General features: G+C 40.2%; 1 protein-coding gene across 1 annotated transcript; it reads right to left on the minus strand.

Annotated features, from left to right (window-relative positions):
- Positions 1-7882: 7882 nt before the first annotated feature.
- Positions 7883-11214, minus strand: LOC149188244 (disease resistance protein Roq1-like). The gene is made up of 3 exons (XM_089409903.1): positions 10634-11214; positions 9158-10523; positions 7883-9019 (listed from the first exon to the last, which is right to left on the minus strand). The coding sequence occupies exons 1-3, from the start codon at positions 11212-11214 to the stop codon at positions 7883-7885; spliced, it is 3084 nt and encodes a 1027-aa protein (XP_089266029.1).
- Between the last annotated feature and the right edge of the window lie 3661 nt (positions 11215-14875).

Here is a 14875-nt window from a genome sequence, read left to right on the forward strand (position 1 = left end):
AGTCTAGTTGGGTGGTAATGGTATTGATCGCATAGCTTTCGGGCCCTGAGCGGTAAAAGGACAAGGTCGCACGATTCCATTCAGTGATTGACACATAGCGGCGGATGAGAGAGAAAAACCTATCTCATCACGCGCTAATGTTCGATTAAATCGCAGGCGCGATAAAATCGAATGCCGTCAGATCTTTATGGAAATGATCAAATGGTAGCGAATTGATCATGCGGATTACTTTATCGGACGCGACGAGAGACGTTAGATTCGGCAGGTATGAAATGCGATGAGTTTTGATAGCGTGAAGTCATATGGTTGAGGTTTTATAGTGGGTTTGGGCTTGAGCGCTTAGGGCTAATGCCAAAGGGGTTAATTTGTCGGATTTAGGAGGAAAATAGAGGAATGGAGGTGGCAGGGGTGGGGGAAGTGGGATGGAAGGAAAAGGGAAAATGACCCATGAGGGACCCCTTTGAAGACACCATCACATAGACTAGATTTTCCTCTGACCTTGGAAAATCAGCATTGCATAGCAGCGCTAACACTGGCTCCTTCTAGGGATGAGATCCTCCCTGTGAGGTCTCAAGAACCGTAGACCACTGCCTTTCATACAAAACAAAATTAGCAATAATTCCTAGCGTTCCATTGGGCATGGAGTGTAATTAAGCCTACACTAAAACTTTGTAAAAGAACATATTTACAATGCTCATGCCTACAGGCCTTAAAAAACATAATTCTTCAAAAACCGCCCATTAATTAGGCCATCAAAATTGTTTTTCCTTCCAAACTCTACAGCATGAAAGTATTGCTCCCCTAGACCTGGGCGATGACAAATGATCCTGTCCTTAGAGTGTTGATTTTACCAGGATCTCCTTGCCTTTTCTTTAGTGCATCCCATTGGAGAAAACAATCATCATACTAAGAATTGACCCTTTTTACCTTTCTATGAAAGGTTTCTTTCTCTTGGTCAATGTGCATATCAGCCAATTCATCAAAGAATTGCAAAAGCGGGTTGATTTGATCACCTACCTCAAACAGTTTAGGGCATTTGACCTTATCAAGTAGAGATGGTTTATATTTCACCCCCTCTCTGTATGCTCTCATCCTTGGATGTTTTTCGTGGAAGCTTTTGTACATCTGCTGAATAACAAGGGCTACTGTGTACTCGGCTGTGTCATTTGTGGCTTGAGAAATTAATATAAATGGTGAATCTATGTATTCTTGTGTTAGGGACACAAAGACTTCACCTGCTCCTATAGCTTTCTTAGAACAAACCCCATTCAAGGAGGTGTCCCAAATCTGTGCACCTTCTTCCTCTATGATCTGGCAAACTGCCCTTTCAAGCTGTGTGGAGGCCAACTGGGCAGGCTTCGGAATATCAAGACTGAGATTATCCATGTCAGCTTTGGGCATTGAATCATAGCTGGCTCCAGTGCCTCGGGGGGAATTATGAGGGATTGTCTCTTGAACAGACAAATAAGCATAAGATGATGGGGAGTTGACCTCACACTTTCTGATCATTGGGCTGAGGATAATAGCAGGTTGGTCAATTTGCAGATTTGCATAGTCATTAGAAGCTTGGCTGGCTTTAGGCTCAGGCTCTTCGATGATAGATTTCTTGAAGGACTCATTCTTCACTGATTCAATCAGAGGCATGGGTATTCTTGACTTTTGGCTTTCTGATTGAAAACTAAAAGAAGGATGGGAACATTCAAGGCCTCTTACCTCTATGGATAGAACTTTGAGGATGATGGGATAGGTTGTTGGTTGCTTCTGCTTATAGGCTTGTTGTTCTGCAGGGACAACAAAATTATGAGCAGGGCCTTTGAATAATGACTTCTCATAGGTAGCTTTGGTTAAAAAGGGGGCACTGCCCTTGTCTTCCATACCATGGACCTCATCATCTTCTTCAAATTGCTCCTCTTCCATGACCATTTTCTGAAAAAGGGGCTTCGCCCTTTGGTCCTCGTTTTCATCTTTGTTTCTATGTGAAATCTGCAATTGCTCCTTTGCTCCTCTATATCGATTTGGATTTGGAAGAGCAAAGGTATTAGGAGCCCTTGCTTTCCCAGAATGTTGCTCAACCTTTAATTTGGAAAGTTCAGAGGCTAATGACTCTATCATCCTGGACATTTTATCCATATTAGGATTTGAGGATGATGAGGGCTCACCCCTCTACCGTCTTCTATCATCATTACCTTCGAGCCTTTCTGTAGCCATGATGTTTGATTCTACTTCCAGGGTTGCCTCCTGCATATCAACCAAAGAAGCACATCTTCTCTCCCTCAATAGTAAACAAAAATAAGAATCGAAGGCATTGGCATAAGTGAGCTTAGCAGAGGTGGGGTGGGTTTCACTTCAGCTGGTATCCTGTTGTACATGCGGTTAAATCTCTTATTGAAATCAGACAGCAGGTCACCATTTTCCCTCTGCAAGTTCCCAAATTCAGTATGATGGTAGAGCAAAGCTTTATGAACTCATCATCTAAGGCCTCAATGTCTGCTATAGACCTAGGGGCTAATTCTTTGAACCATTTTGTAGCCTCTCCATCTAGGCTTTGGACAAAAACCCTCATCCAAACATCATCTTCACTGATATCTAGGTTACCAGCATAGCTACAAAAATAATCAAGGTGTTCTTCAGCTATTACTCCCTCTGTACCAGTGAACTTAGGCATGTATTTCTGATGCTCTCCTGTAGGCATGACATTCAAACGAACAGGCAGGACTAGGGGTCCATACCTAGCAGCTATGATTCTTTCCATTTTGGTAGGTGCTTGTTGGCCTGCCATGACTGGGATGGGTGGAAGGGTACTGGTCGTTTGGATGAAAGAAGGCTGAGAAATGAATGACAGGGTTGAAGGAAACTGATGGACTGCAGGGGAGGTTTTATTTGTACTGAGATCTAAAGGGGAACTTATTGTAGAAGGAGCTTTATGGATCTCTGAGAGTATTTCTTCACTGATAGTGCTAGGCTCTATATTTTCAACATGTACATGCTCAGTTACAAGCCTTCCTTGCAGAGATACATAAGACTGTTTAGGCTTACCTGATTCTGATGCTCCTTTTCGTGATATCTTGCTTTGCTTAACAATCTTCTCATGGTCAGGCACTGGGTCAGTTGGTGGTTTCTGAGGATTTCTCCGAGTATGCCTCACAAACTAAGCTAGAAATGTGATGTGGAGTCGCCAAAAGGTTGGTCCTCCAGTAGAGTCCCCAGATAGATGATTACAACCAAAAATGTGTCCAAACTTTATCTATCATCAAAACTGGATCTGTGTCATTCTCCCAGGGAAGTTGAGCTTCAATCTCCTCTCTCCGGCAATAGCGCCAATTATGTTAGGATTCCAAGAAACTCTCCTAGGTTGTAGCTCAGAGATGCCTAGTAACATATAAATTCAACTATTGTTGCACGTTTAAGGGAAGGAATGATGGTTTGTTCAAGCTAGATAACCACTTCTACTTTGTTTCACTTCAGACATGCGTGAACACCCCTAGACTACAAGGCTTTAGACCACCAAATGCTCACAGTTTAGATATTGGGTGAATATGGAGAATACCAACCACACCAGCAGATGCACAAGACCATGTGATGGCTAGCTGCAACTAGTAAAGAAGCTTGTAAATCTATTCTACTAATGCATAGACAGGATGACAGCTCTCTTGCACCAGATAGAAAGAAACCTGAGTAACCTACTCAATGATGCATACAAGATTCTAACACAGAGATAAGATGACAGTTATCTAGTGCTAAAGATCAGGAGCTCAAGAATACAGCATATCAGGCACAAGCTTAGAGTAAGAAGAAAATGGACAGTGAGCAGTTAACAACAAAAGAAGCTTCTATTAGCTGAAAATGAAGACGAGACGCTGCAAGTGACAAAATATCTACAGTCTCCAGAAGTTGAACCTTACATCAAAATGCCAACCACCAACCCTGATTACATCTTATTTCTGGGTATTTATAGATTTACATTACAAGGGCACTTGGCCATTCAGGTATGGAGGGGTCATAATTGACCACCAACTATAGTTAACGACCTGATGGAGTCTTCGATTGTGTTTTCTTGCTTCAGTGGATGAATCTGATTTGCTCAGGTGTTGTGTTGTCCTCTTAGGCAGTTGGAGTGCTTGTACCAGCGGAGTTCCACAACTGATAAATGCAGTTACAGGGTCATGCTCTATTCTTTTCTCCCTTGGCTATGCCTTCTGTTAAATATGGTTGTTAAGGATTTACTATGACTAGTACTGGCAAGCTGGTCACCTTCCTCCTTCGGGCAAACGGAGTGGTCAGAGGACGTGGACTGCATGGGTGAGTGGACGATATGGATAAGCAGAAAGGATGGCCGTCGGATCGGGGAAATGGATGGCAGAGATGGCTCGGTGAAGGATATCAGTAGAGGTGGGAGCGGGTTGAATTTGGATTATTAGATCTTAGGCGGCTAGATCGAACGATGATCGGGAGGCGAAGTTACGTGGTCGTTATCGGGCGGGAGTGGTCTAGTTGGGCAGTAATGGTATTGATCGCACCGCTTTCGGGCCCTGAGCGATAAAAGGACAGGATCGAGCGATTCCATTCAGCAATTGACACGTAGCGGTGGATGAGAGAGAAAAACTGCTCTCATCGTGCGCTAACGTTTGATCAAATCGCAGGCGCGATAAAAGTGAATGCCGTTGGATCTTTATAGAAATGATCGGACGGTGGAGAATTGATCGTGCGAGTTACTTTATCGGACGTGATGGGAGCCATTAGATTCGGTGGGGAAGATCAATAGCGGGGATGAAATGCGATGAGTTATGATAGTGCGAAGTCATATTTTTGAGGTTTTACAGCGGGTTTAGGCTTGAGCGCTTAGGGCTAAGGCCAAAGGGGTTAATCTGTCGGGTTTAGGAGGAAAATAGAGGAATGGAGGTGGCAGGGGGGGAGAGTGGGATGGAAGGAAAAGGGAAAATGACCCATGAGGGGCCCTTTTGAAGACACCATCACACAGACCAAATTTTCCTCTGACCTTGGAAAATCAGCGTTGCATAGCAGAGCTAAAGGTTCCAAAATCAAAGCATGGGAAAAATTTTGGAGGGTGGTTGTAGCCGCTACAATAGAACTACAATAAGTAGTTGTAGCGTGTGAGTCAAGCACAAATTGAGCATCAATATTTTCTCCCCAGATTGATGGAATATGCTGAGAAAAGTTATTAGTTCATATATATGTTGGCTCCCTTTTCAGTGAAATTGTTCTTGGCTTCAAAGTACATTGAATTACATGAATGTAGTCAATTATGCTTATACTTAATTGAGCTAATATGCCCATTCTACATCTTAGTATGAGGGTGATGTGTAATTCCATCTGTGCTCGATGTGGAGTTGACATGCTTCCCTCTCAAAAAAAAAAGTATTATGTAAATAAAAAAACAATTTTATGTATAATAAAAAACAAAAAATAAATATGCTATGCATGTTTAGTAAGTTGCCCATATGAGGTAATGTAATTTCATATCAGCTTTAAAAGGAGGTAAAGTAATTAGAAGTTAAAAAAATGTGTGAATAAGATGTTTAAATCGTATACTTTTCAATATTTCAATATAGGATTTAAATAAATTATTTGAAAATATGTTTTAACTAATTTATATCTATGTCAACTTCATTTACAAATTATGATTTTAATAATGTGCACGAGCCTTCATAAGAGAAAATTTTTAAATTTTAATTAGTGATCATCCATGGATATGGAACCATTTAGAGTTCTGATTCAAATCAAGACAATAGAGGAATAAGAGATAGGAGCTAAAAGTTCAAAGCCATGATCATCTAACACCTTTCAAGGATTGTGAAAGTGTTCCCATTACATCAAATCATGTAGTTTTATAAGGAGAATTCCCTAACACATATAAACTTAGTTATCAAAGATATTGGAATTTAGATTTGAATGCAAGGGCGTCCATACCTTAAAATTCTATAACACATCTAAGTAATATATACAAATTACTAATCCATCTATATTGATTGGTGTTAAGTTACTTGTAAACATGGAAAATTTTAGGGGCTAATATACGTAGATGGACTAATTTTACATGATCTTTCAAAAAAAAAAAATCACCAATTTCCATTTTTTAGAAAAATGATTCGCCCAAATTTTACAATATAAAATCATTTTACCTTAAAAATCACCAACATTATGTAGAAAACATTTTATCAATATAAATTACATCAATAAACATTTTATAGTTTGCATATTGAAAACTAATGAAATTCTCCAATAATTTTAAACTTCTAAATATTTTTTTATCAACCATTTCCCATACAAATTTGGATTTGAATATTATACACAAAGCCCAAAAAATTTGGAAAAAAAAGTTTAAAATTAAAAATTTTAATTAATGATTATCAAAAGGTTGCAATAAGCCGGTTTCTTGGAGGCAAATCGAAGAGTGTGAAATGCATCCACAATAACAAAATATAACAAAATCAAAGCTCCATGAAGTTTCTATGTTGAAAACATCGTTGTGTAACCGTATTGATAGATCGCTACAATTGCGGCACCTGTGGCAAGGCCTGCGGCTTTGAACATGCCTGTTGTAACAGGAAATGCCACAATGCGTGCTGTAACAAGAAATGCCACAACGTTGATGCGGCGTCACTTGCAACATAAGTGTATATATGGAATGTGCTCTTATGCCTAACCATTCTTATTTCTTTTCTATTTCTTATGATCAATTACAGTCTGTCATGAGGATTAGAATGTATGGGTCAAGCTCTAAAAACATAAACTGCGCGCAAAATGACGCAGCAGTTAAATAAAACTTAAAAAATGAAAAAATAAAAAAATAAAACTTACCGATAGCAACTCCAAAGCCATCATTGTTGTAACCTAAGCCATCATTGTTGTAACCTAATTATACTGCTAGCGCTCCATCACTTAGAGCAAAACCAATAAAGCTACCTCGCTACTCCATTCCTCAAATCGAGGTCTAAAATTGTTAGTCTACTCAAATGGAGTCGTCTACCGAGGCAGAGACGGTTAAAAGTGGTACGGTTAAAAAGTGGTCTAAGAAAATTTAAAAAAATCTTGTCTAGTGGTCGGAGACAAGAAAATTTAAAAAAATCTTGTAGAAGCAGTATTTGAATCGTGTTTTTGATGGTGGAAATAAATTCTAATACCATCAAAAACATCTAAGACACCTAAAATTTTAAAGTTTAATAATTATAACGTGGATATACAAAAAAATCCAAATTCCTTACCAAATTTTCTCTAAATATAACTGGAGTTTCCAGAACTTTCTAAATAATTCCTCGATCTAGTTAGACTACAGGTACTCAAATGGGCTCGCCAAAACCCCTAAATGTCTTGGGAAGAGGATTGAAACCTATGAATTCATTTCATAGTAAAAGCTAACATTATTACAAAACCTCCGCTCAAACTTAACATGTAAAATCCAATATTTTCTATAAAACTGCTAGTAAGGGTAAGCAGATTCTATGCCACCATGATGAGATGAAATAACGAGTAACTGAAGTCATCCATTACGATCAGACTTCCATTGGGGGGCAAGAATGCGTTATCAGATTGTTTGGATTTCGGACAACCGTCATTCATTCAATTTGATCCACGTGTAATACTGTAATAATGAGTAAAACGTGTAATACTGTAATAATGGAGCAAAACATCAAACGTTTATTTTAAGCCTTCCATTTCTCACATATGATTTTTACATTCAATGAAGTTATTTGTTAGAATTCCATCCACAAGAAACATTTTTTATTTTATAGTATCTAATTTAATTAAAATTCGTCAAAATTACCTTTTCTGTAGCGCGAGCAATGCCAACTGTCATTGGCGCATCTGCACCACTACTCCCCAACACAGTGGAGTCCGGTACATCCAGATGTATCAAACCGTTTCAAGACATTAAATGTTCAACACCTGAAAGCTCTTTTAAGTTAGGACAGTCAACAATATCCAGTCGTCGGAGCTTGGTCAGCCCAGCCAACCTCTCTATTCTCTGCAGCTTCCCACAGTCATATACATCCAACACTTCCAATGATACCAATGTTTCAATACTGGATAGCTCTTTCAATTCTCTGCACCACTTAATGTTCAATATTTGAAGTTTTGCAAGACCACGAAGCCCCTCTATTTTCTGCAATTGACAACAGTTAATCAATTCCAGTTTTATGAGTGCTTTTGGCAATGTTCCGAGCTTCACAAGACCATTACAAGACATCACGATGAGATGTTGAAGATTGGGGCAAAAACCTTCAGCAAATGATACCTCTGATATTTCGGTTTTGTACAGTTCGATGTGTTGGAGCTGCACAAGCTTGGACATGTCAATGGAAGAGCTCAAATCACCTAATATTCTTTTCCCACTCAACTGTCCTGATCCCGATGCTGCTGTTTGCCCCTTAACCAACCCTTCGCTGAATACACATTCATTGACTGTCAACTTAACCAATTGAGTCAACACTTTATCCGGAATAGGCAACGAGTTCAATTCCTTGCAATTATTGCCTTTACGGAGCTTCAATTCCTTCAAATTTACATCAAGAGGAGACGGCACCATTTCCAGGAAATACCAATATAATTTTTCCAGAGACAGTTGATGGGCGACTTGGAGAGGCAATACCTCAACTTTCGTACAACCAGAAAGATTTATATATTCAAGCTTTCTGATATCTCCAAGTGTTTCGCTGGAGATGGTTAAATTACTGCAACCGCTTAAATCAAGGTATTTAAGCTTCATTAAAGCTCCGAAGGAATTTGGAAGGCGCCGCAAATTTTCTGACCGAGACAGATTGATGTGTTCCAGGTTTTTTAAATTCCCCAAGGAATCTGGCAGGTACTTCATTTCTGAGAAGCCTGTTAACTCGAAGTGTCTCAAGGAAGTCAGATCACAAAATTCGTCAGGCAAAGTTTTGAGATTACCCATGGATGGACATTTCAGGATAATCAGTTCAAGGTCCTTCAAGCGCCCTATGGACTTCGGTAGCTTTGAAAGGGGAGAATCTATAACCAACTCTCGCAACTGCAACGGCGCCTGCAAAATATTCACGGATTCAAGTATAAGAAAGATTTTGAAGATTCCTTTCCACAAAACCCTGCAAATTTGTTGAAGACCACGCGTTGCTAAATCAATAGTGAATGAAAACACAAACATAAAAAAATATCTATTTACCTGATCTTTGCCTTTCCACAATTTTTTCAGAACGCTGCTGATTACTTCTAAAACCCTTAAATTCTTCAATGGAACCTTGTGAAGAGACGAATAGGAACATTTCCGCCAGCGAAGCCATATGAGATTTGGTGCGTCCAGCCTCTCTGAAATGCGTAGCCAGTCACCATCTTCAACATCAAGAAGCTGCAAGTCAGTATTGCGCAGTCTACTAAGAGACTTCACGGACGGGTCATGCCGCAAAATCCTTTGGTACCATGACTCGCGATCTCCCCGCACTTCAGCTGACTCATTATCACGAGCCGTGCTGATTCCCGTCCTAATTCCTCGCACTTTGATTATTAGGTGTTCATCGTGCAAGAAATTATCAATATTCGCCGTCGGACCACAAAAGCGGCGCGGCAAACTTGAAACCTCCCCAATAATTTCTCTTCCCATAACCCTAAGGTGATTATGCATTTTTATCTTATCTTCACTGTCCACATGGACAAGAGATTTATTCTGTAGAGTTTGGAAGCCCAGCAAACCTTTCCAGCCCGATCCGTCCCATAACCTTATTGCCATATCCCTCCTTTCATTTATGAAAAAACTGGCGATGTCTAAGAACATCTCCATTTCGTCTCTTTCAAGTTCATCTAAACTAATTCTAAGTCTCTCTCGTATTTTCTTAGGAACAACTTTTTGAACTCGATCCAAATGATCTTCCCAACGACTTTTGTCATATTCTCCACGAACACGTAACCCAATCACACTCAAAGATAATGGCAGTCCATCACAAACTTCTAAGAAACGATCTACCAGAGATTCAAATCCTGGAAGCGGATAAGGCTGATCGAAGGCATGTGCGCAGAAGAGATCCCGAGAATGTTGTAGACTAAGGCCACAAAGCTTATATATTGAGGAGACTTGAGTCCGTGACTTTGTAAGAACATCTCTATCTCTAGATGTGATCAATATTGAGCTATCTGAACTCAGAACAGTTTGAAGGGTCAAAACTGCGTCCACCTGATCCACATTTCTTACATCATCTAAAATTACAAAAGTTCTATGCTTCCCTCGAACTTCATCCTTAAGCTTTTTCTCTAAATCGCTTTTATCTTCATTTTCAATCGATAAAAAACAGGATTTACTGTATTGTGACCTCTTCCTTTCGAAGAGTTCTCTTGCAAGGGTTGTCTTTCCCACTCCACCCAACCCAACAATTCCCACTACCATAAGTTTTCCACTCTGCTGCTGCGATAGGACTATGTTTTCAAAATCATTAACCTTTTCATTCAGACCACATGGATATTTGGCCACCTCCAAGCTTGCTCCTTTTAGTATTTCCAGCACTCTCTCAACAACATTATCCAGCAATTCCCCCTCGTCACTGGATATAAACAAAAAAATGGAAAAAAATTACATCTAGTGAGAAACAAACGCCTGTGTATATCTATACATAAAGTAATACAATACAGAGGGGATAGATTGAGCTCTCACTCATTACAGGCCTCCAGCTCAAAACCGCTTATTCCTGCAACATCAAAAAGAGCATTTCTCCAATTTTCGATAGTAGCGGAATCGTATCGCAGCTTCTCCTCGTGCGTTTTCTTGGTTTCGAGGTTGTGAAGGGCTTTTGCATACAAACCATCTTCCCCTCGCGTCCTTTTGAGCTCGGAAGGGTTGACATGGTAAAATACCGGGATAATGGTACTACCTGATTCCCTCATGAGCACAAGCTCATTCAAACACCATTGTGATTCCGCATAACGTGGAGAGAAAATGGCGACGTGGATGGAGGCGCTTCGGATAGCGCCTTCGATTTGAGAAGTTATCTTTTCTCCTTCTTTCATTTCGCTCTGGTCCAGAAAGACCTTCAATCCATTTTTAACAAGACTACGGTAGAGAGTGCTAGCAAAGGTTTTCTTAACATCAGGCCCGCGGTGGTTTATGAAAACCTGGTAATTTTTATCGTCGCTGGGATAAGCAGCGGCAGAGGCAGAGGGCCAATTGCTTTCAAATTGAATTTGAGTTTCGGGGTCGCTTGTGCGGAATGAGGATGCAGACGGTGAGCAAGCCATAGTGAATTCGCGAATACAGAAATGTGATTTGGGAAAAGATATGAGTCGTTTGCGAAACCAGGAGAGGTAAGGTCATGAAAAATGTTGGTTAAGTGCAGAGATCTAATATTCACATTAGACCCTTCACTTTGTCGGTGATGTATCCACTGTCCAATTTTTCCATTGGGCCCTGTATGTTTCGACGCGTTTTAAGAGGAATAACGTGAACGATCACACGCGTCGAAAGACCATCGTAACCGTTCGGGTAAACGCGCATCATATCAGCGACGCTAAACAGCATGTCGTCTAAGGACATCCCACCCAACTTTAGAGGAAGCACGCACAAGAATGAAGATGCTCTACCATGTAAAATTTGAATGGATATGATGACTATTATTTGCACTAATTTAATCATTTAGGGGGGCCACCACACGCAAGACAGAATATTTTCTGCCACTCGAAATTTATCGTCCGAAAGAATTTGGCTGCTAGAGTCACAATTGCATCTTTATTAGTCCAGTAATCGATATCGCGATGTTTATCATTAATTGAGCTCTTTATTCGAGTTCCTTATCACTTATAATTAAAGTTTTTAATCGCATATGGTTTCACCATGTTATTTGGCCTCTTCCCGAGGCAAATTGAGACAAACCATATCTTATTTGGTTTTTAAAGGTGTTGTATGCCTAGACTAATGTTAGCATTAGTCTCCAGTGTTAAATGTTAAATGTTATACTTGTTTAGGTAATTGGATAATTGGCTATGCCATATAGTAGCTTGGTTCTGCCACGTGCACACCATGCCCCTGCACACCATGCATTGCTCTGTCATGCATTTCCAGTTTCGTGTAATGTTCAGCGGCCTTCACTTTTGCTGTTCTTCAGTCTTATTCAGGTGTATATGCTTCAGGCACCCGCTCTCCGGACTCCGCCCAATACGCAGGCGGTGATCCTCGCCCCCGTCCCGCAGGCACAGAAGGTCTCAATCGTCTCCCCGCCATATTCCTTCCAAATCCCATGTAGGAGAATATTTACCCCCGCAGATATCGAACACTTCCAAAATTCGGACTCCGGAAGGTCTTTTCTGGGCTTCGTGGTGGCGCTGAGCGAATCGATCCGTGGTCATAAGATCTCCGATGAATGCCACGAATCCCCATCCGTGAAGGCCATCGTCGAAATTCTGGGGATTATGGATGCGTGGATTGACGAAATACCGCCCCTCCAGTAGCCCGCGCGGTATGGAAATCCCGCTTTCCGGCAATGGCAGGAACGACTCCACCATGGCCAGGAATTGATGGACAGGGTTTTGACGCCAGATCTTCGTGCTTCGATTCCTGAGATTTTCCCTTATTTTACAGATAGCTTTGGAAACGCTATGAGAATCGATTACGGGACTGGTCATGAGGCTAATTTTGCGGCCTGGCTATTTTGCCTCGCCAAATGACCAGGCTGGCTTCAATTGAATCAGGAACTATTGTCACGGCAATCGACCTGCTTCATCTTCACATCTTCGCAGCCTCATGAGGTACAATTCTGAAATTAATATAAATTACAAATTATGAAATAAATTTAAACTACGATAAACAATAAGTAGCAATAAGTAATACATAAGTAATTCATGCTATTAAGAATTTTTTTTCGCTCTTTTCTCTCTTGAAGGTCTTATAGCTTTTCATTTTGTTTCAGATGTTTTGAATCTCATTTCAAAGACCAAATTGGGCAGTTTGATTGCACTGCTAGTCAGACAGAGGATGAGAACAGAGTATAATACAAATTTGCAACTTGCAACTATAGATTTAGATAAAATATTGTTAATATGAGAAAAATACCAGGCCTCAAACACACAGGTCGTTGCTAACGAGAGTCGTCAGCCCCACAGACCCATAAAACTTGGCTAAGAAAATACTGCGATGCTTATCCGTTGTAGTAAGGTCTCAGAATGCAAGATTCCATTGCAGGTAAGGTCTCAGAATGCAGGATTCGATGCAACCCTTTGGCAAGACTCGACAACAATTGCAACTCATCCTCATTATATCTTCTCATATGACAAACAGGCAGAGAATGAATAAGAATATTGCGTTCACAATATGTGCGCACAGGATTTGGCAATCTGATATATAAAAAGGGAAAAGAAATTTCATGCATTCCGAGTTCATAAATTATTCTTTTCTTATCTGATCTTTCATGGTAATCTCGAGAGATATCTATTTGTAAGCATCGATAAACTTATTTCAAAGTTTGCCCTAGATTATTTTTTAAGCCAGGTTTTGAGCCAAATACGTGAAACAGAACGCAAATGGTAATGCATAAACAACCAAATGTTAATGCATGAACAACCATTTTGAATAGAAAGATGTATAATCACTTACAAATATGATAGAACTCTCACGGAGGTATGTTAGAACTCCCACTGATTTATTTGATCATATTCAATGGCTATGCAGATTGAAGTTCTGATCCTGTCACCTGTACAGATACTCTGTTAACCTGAACTGTAGGGTCTTAGTAACAACAAAAATCCAACTTACATTCAGTTCTCCACCAAACAAACAATATTGAGCTGCTTGCCAAGCAATATTGAATTGTTTCATAGCCGGGCTGATATGCTTCCATCTGTAATGGACACATGCCAAGATGTCTCAACAATTGTTGATATGCTTGCACGTGGAATGCCAATTTGTTATGTACCCACATGATCGAGCTTCATAATGATGAACAAATAGATCCTCTTGGCACATTGGCGGAATTTCTGGAATTGGTTTTTCTTTTTCACCACGAAAGCTTTATAATTCAACTCTGTCTGAAAGAAAAAGAAGGCACACTGGTCGAAAGGAAAGGCACATTGGGTGGAATTCCAGTCTTTTTCTTCGGCTTTGAACGAGAAATATCGTATGTTCTTTTACGATGCGCGTGCTTTCCTGAGAATGACGACTGCTACATCCTTGGCAAATTCCCTGAGAGCAACAATGCGTGTAGGGCGTGGGGTGAGACAATATGTTTAAAATGATGTTTCTGTACATTTGTTAGTTGCAGAGTTCTAGGGTGACAGATGTCCCTGGGCCAGTAGAGTTATCATAATTCATAGCCCACGTGCATACCACTATGGTTCTCGGCTGGAGCATCAGGGAAGGCATGTATTTATATGACGTGGTGGTGGAATTGTAAAACCAGTTCCTATTCTAGGAATGAGTGGATTTTTTTCTTCCAGCCCCAGGCAGGGACTAGCTGCGGTGCAACTCCTCTTGTTTCAAGTTGAAGTAGATAAAATATCAAAATGAGTATTATTCAACATGTAATATGATGGAGTATAGATCATGCCTACGCTAATGATGGCTCTGACATGTCAAATGGCCTATCTTTGCAGGCGTGGAGGATCAAACATGATCGCATTTTGTAGCCATTTCCGCCTACCATACCGGGAATGAATTCATTCGGCGGTGTACCTAATATGAACATGAATAGCTATAACTTATTGGAAATGAAGGGTTTGATTGATCCAACAATAAAGTGAATTGTTGATACAATAGTATTATCCACTACTCTCAAGGTAGAGTTACCAACAAGCACTCATTACCTGCCAAGAAAAATGTCTCAAAGAAACTACTCTACCACGGCCTCGAATGCGATCTCGGTTGCATTACGTTTTTTGATCAACGATTATTTTTGTATGAATATTTATTTCT

This window comes from Pinus tabuliformis, chromosome 3_1, assembly GCF_031772625.1.
Source record: "Pinus tabuliformis cultivar Carrire ecotype Pingquan chromosome 3_1, CPIR1, whole genome shotgun sequence".
NCBI classification, from domain to species: domain Eukaryota; kingdom Viridiplantae; phylum Streptophyta; class Pinopsida; order Pinales; family Pinaceae; genus Pinus; species Pinus tabuliformis.